The sequence below is a fragment of the Microtus ochrogaster genome, unplaced genomic scaffold (genome assembly GCF_000317375.1).
Source record: "Microtus ochrogaster isolate Prairie Vole_2 unplaced genomic scaffold, MicOch1.0 UNK1444, whole genome shotgun sequence".
Classification (NCBI taxonomy): Eukaryota; Metazoa; Chordata; class Mammalia; order Rodentia; family Cricetidae; genus Microtus; species Microtus ochrogaster.
The window spans coordinates 377-5504 of NW_004950542.1; the positions used below are offsets into that span (position 1 = coordinate 377).

The window sequence follows — 5128 nt, forward strand, 5'->3', positions numbered from 1 at the left end:
GTCTAAGCTTCTCACAGGGTGTGTATCTACTATTGTTTGAGGGTGTCCTCCAGAGGTTCTAGTTTGGGCTGTGGGACCCAGGAGAAGGGTTTGCTTTGGTTTCTGGGAATGGAACTCACTCAATCAATGCATGCTTTCTTTTCATATAGGAATGGGTTCACAATCTGGAGAGCTCGGCTCTCATCTCTCTTCTGCTTCTCTATCACGAGCTGAAGTAGTATGTGGCTCGAATCAGGTGGTCAGTCTTCCCGGCACTCAGAATCACAGGCCAAAATGAACCTTTTATGTGTTTAGATACAGTGCTGAGAGATGGACCAAAATAACATCCTTCAAGGCAAGGGCCAAGCTGTCTCACTGACCCTCCCCCCCGCTTCACTGTATAAATCTGTAGGCTTCAAAATGGTTTTCCATTTAGTATCCGTCACCCATCTGATTCCAGTTTAAGTGTGAGTCTCTTTCGCTCAGAACTGAAAGTGATTCTGTTACTGTGAAGCTAAAGTGGGACTTTGTGACATTAAGACAGCAAATTGCGGAAAATTATTCTTTATTAAAAAATATCAATAATACTGACAGACTTCAAAAGCAATTCACGGTTCCAGAATACAAAGTACTTAATACATTTTTTTCAATGTTTGTATCTCAAAGTTAGCATTTTGTAAATCAAGATACAAATTTGATAGCCTCACTAAAATATTTTCCAGCTTTATTCTGTAAGGAGCTGCACAACCTTCAAAGTCAGGGTCACGAGGTCAACTGGAGCACGCGGGGCAGGATGCTCCTGGGACTGTGCAGATATGTGCAGCAATAGTTTCCACATTCCCTGCACAAGACAGCTGCCCTCCAGTGTCAGATGATCGTGGGAAACAGCATAACAAAAGATAGCCCATTCTCCTTTCTCACTTTCATCAGAAGATTGCTTTTTGGAGGAAATCTTTTAAGAATGCCACTGTAATATTGCCCACTAACTGAATTTTAAAAACTATACTGAAGGAAACAGACTGTTGCCATCAACACGGTCTCTGCTGAGCCGTGAGTAATAATAATTCTATGCTTTTTAGATGCGAGAGAAAAAGAACGTGTACAAGTTTAGTTGAAAACCACACAAGGTATGCACGTAGGCTCAGGGAGTAGCAGTGCTCACCTTAATCACTAGTAGCTTAGCTGGAGCAGCCACGCATTTGTCCCCAGCCACAGCAGCACCGAGAGCTTCGCGATTCCTTATGTATAAACTTAGTACCCAAGGCCCAGTCTTTACACACTCCAATTCTGTTCTCCTAGTACGCGAGAGCGGCAGCATTTGGAGAATGACTAGTCGCTGTGCTGAAACAAGCGTCCAGCACCCTGCACTGTGAGAAAGCGAGCGCCGTGACCAGCAGCCTTCCCTCACAGCTCTAACACTGACGCCGCTGGCACCCACTGCCCATAAGCAGTGGCATCCCACAGTAAAATAGCAGACACTAAAGGAATCATGGCACAACGGATTTCTGAATTCTTTTTATCTACCATTGGTCCTGGGGCTTGAAGCTGTCCCCTTGGAGAGTACACTTGCTCTTCATTCCAGAATCATCTTTAAGGAGGAGAGGCATCAGGTCATATAGCGGGTAATGGCTCTCAGAGCATACAGGAGTTCTGCTTGCATCCTCGCTTCTATAAGAAGCAGATTAACATGAACCTGCATATAAAAGACAACATCATGTAAGAACAGATTATAAAAAGACCACAGTTTCTCAACACATTCAATTTTAAAATGTCCCAAATGAGTACAGTTATTCGTCTCTTGCTATGATGAGTAAGTGATTTCAGGATTCTCCTTGGCTACCCAAACCCCTGGCTGTTCTAGTCCCTTGTACTAAAACAGCATATTAGACACATGATCAATGCACAGCCTCCCGTCACTACAATGTAAATGCCATATAAATGGTTGGTACACTGTCTGGGGAATTATGACAAACTACAGGCACATATTTGGCACAAATACAATTGTAGTGACTTTTGTGATCCTCAGTTGACTCAACATATGGATGAAGAAATAAGACTGAAGGGCCAAGTGTACATTCTATGTGCTACCAAGTAACTTAAGTCTTTATCAGCACAATATCAGACTCCTTTGGGATAAATGTCGTATTATTCTATTTACATTTGACTGCATGTCTTCTGGATATTTGTTATAGTTCAGAAAATCTAGGCCTTGCTTTGTCAGACTTTTAGAATTTTTTGACAAACCATTAACTTCTAAAAACTTGCTTCAAAGAGAACCTGTTTCTGCCTATGCCCACGTTTTAAAAGCTTTAACCCAATGGCCTTAGGTGGAGACAGCTATGCCAGTTTTCTGAGGACAGTCTAGCCTTCTTGTCTATTCTTGTACTTCTCATGATATAGACCTCTCTCAGTGGGTTCCTGAGACAGACGTTCTGGAATGATGTTCAGGCTCTAGAGATGATGCAGGGGTCGGAGAGCCACTCGACTATGTGAAGGAGTGTAATAAGCACTGCGAAGTACAGGGTAAACCAGCCAGCACGAGCACGAACCTTCTCAGAGTGCTTGAACTGCCTCCAGAAGCTATCATACATCCTTTTGGTAACCTTTTCAGGAGTGCAGACAACAGTCTTGATATAGACTTTAAAGCTACGATCCAATAGCTGGTTAATCTCTCCATAGTCATAGTCATCGTATCTGTGAAAAGACATAAGGATGGACTACTGTCAGTGTGCAATAATCTCCTTTCTATGTGCAACACACACCGAGGTAAACACATAATTCTCTCCTCATTGTCTGCACACTTAGTCCCAGAAATGCTATGGATTTATGATGTTGAAATGGGTGGGATGGAAAAGCGAAAAGGAAGAAGTAGGGAAGAACAGAAGGTTTCTAGTGCCCAAGCAGAGTACTCCCATAGCTGACAGTACCAACGCAACTGCACTGGGCACCTAGCAACCACCTATTCACAATCACCAACACACAACCACAGTGAAATCAACGCTGAAAGGAGCCTAGAAGAAATAAAGAACATTGTGTGTGTGTGTGTGGGGGGGGTGTTTCGAGACAGGGTTTCTTTGAAGTTTTGGAGACTATCCTGGAACTAGCTCTTGTAGACCAGGCTGGCCTCGAACTCATAGACATCTGCCTGTCTCTGCCTCCTGAGTGGTGGGATTAAAGGCGTGTGCCACCACTACCCAGCTCAAGAATTTATATTTGTTACTGGTACTATCACACACCTAAGATGGTAATTTACTTGTGTAAGCTTCTGGGGACAGCTGGGGTCAGGGGTGAATGGGGCAGGAGGGCTGATGGTCTCTCAGAATCTCATGGTGTCACTTTAGGAGAGGCTGAGATGCCTGCATGCAACAATGTCTATTCCAACCACTGAATCCTGTTTCAGGACATATAGGCCTGCAAGGTACCTACTGTGTTTTCAGTGTAAAAGGGGAACGTTCTTGGCAAAGCTGATCCTAAAACTGCCCAAGGAGGCCGAAGTCAATAGTCTGGGGACTGATCAGTAGGAATTGGTTTAAAACTGGTTGGATGTATTTTAAAAGCACGAGCAGTGTGAATTAAAGAGAGCTTGCAGGTCTCTGATAAAGCCATACTTGAGAAAGCAGATTTATCGGCTGAGATAACCAGAAAGCCATATGAAGAATATGAGTATGAGAAGGTAGAAGATGTTATATTTCCTACAGAACACAGCAGGCTGGAGAGCCAACAGGACCAAGAGAGTCCCAAGCAGTGCAGGAGTGGGTGCTCTTCAGAGGAGCTGAATTCCAGGAACTATGAAGGCCAGGGACAGAAGAGGATGCAGATGTTTGGTGACCAGTTCTGCCTCCTGTCTATGGGCTGGGACCAGTTTGCTCACTCTCCCTTCTTGAAGTCAGTTGTCACTTGTCAAGACCTCACCTGTCTCACCTATCACAGAACCCAAGCTGTGGCTCTGTGGTGCACAGGAACTATAGAACTATTAGTTATGTGTGCATGCCTGTGTGTGTGCAGGCACCCCAATACTTCGTGTAAAGGAAATGTCTTCATAAGCATAAGGAAGCAGACTGACCGTATTCCAAACATGCAGTGAATATAGTTCCAGATAGCCCGTCTGAGCATTGAGGTATCAACATCTTTGTGCATTGCCATTGTATTGTAAGTAAGATTGTAAGCGATGTGAAATTTCTCATCAATTAACTGCCCCACGTCGGGATAAAGGCGATTCACCAGAGAGTAGCCATGGTCTTCCCAGCAGTAGTCCTGGACATGGGGACGACAGAAATTAGGAATACTTAAAACATGGCAGAACAGCTTTGTGTCCACAGAGCGCAGCGCATGAAGTCACTAGCAGCTGGCTTTGCCCACTGACCTTGAACTCAGTTTCCTTGGCGCTGCAGTTCACTCTCAATGTACTGCCATGTGAAAAGGCCTATGAATTCCCAGGTTTAAGAACCGAGGGAGCCGAGCACAGACTGCAGCTCTCTGCTGCGCTCCACCTAGTCCCCAGGGCATCACAGGTTAAAGCCCCTTCCCCATGTTCCTGCACTGCAGCATTCAAATGTTCCTTGGATTTTGCGGATTTTCAAGCCCTATGGTAGCTAGTGCCTATTATCCGAATGCTTGGGGAGATGAAGCAGGAAGGACCAAAAGTCAGAGACCACCCTGGACTATATAACAAGACTACGCCACAAAACAAAATGACAACAAAAGTCTAGCTCAGTCTGCCCACCATTCACCTGCCTCATCCTCTCTCCCACCCGATTTTCACCCCTGTAAACAAGTCTCCTAATTCCTTCCTATATGAAGCCTCTCTGATGCTTCTACTGCAGAGAACTCTTAAGCCCCAACTTGCTTGCCCCTAGAACATCTCTTTGACATTGGCCATAACTCCCAGTCAGTGCCCATCAACCTACTGTAAGCTGAGTCAGCACTCAGGCACCCCCGCAGGGTGAAACCTGTTCCCACTCAGGCAGCTGGCAGCTTTGTCTACAGCGCTCAGTATTTGGTCTCCTCACACCCTTCGCTGGGCTCCTCGGCTGAGACTATAGCATTTCCAGCTCTCTTGCCAATGCCGCGAGCACAGCCCCTGCGCCACCTGTGCAGCCCCAGGGCTTGCGCGCCCTAGGAACATCCAGCACTGAGCTACAGTCTCTGC

General features: G+C 45.5%; 1 protein-coding gene across 1 annotated transcript; it reads right to left on the bottom strand.

Annotated features, from left to right (window-relative positions):
- Positions 1–530: 530 nt before the first annotated feature.
- LOC101982380 (sestrin-1-like) lies at positions 531–4264 on the bottom strand (the record flags this gene model as incomplete). Its single annotated transcript, XM_005372321.3, has 3 exons — positions 531–1672; positions 2529–2673; positions 4043–4264. Coding segments are annotated over 3 exons (454 nt in total), but the record flags the coding sequence as incomplete, so codon positions are not given.
- Between the last annotated feature and the right edge of the window lie 864 nt (positions 4265–5128).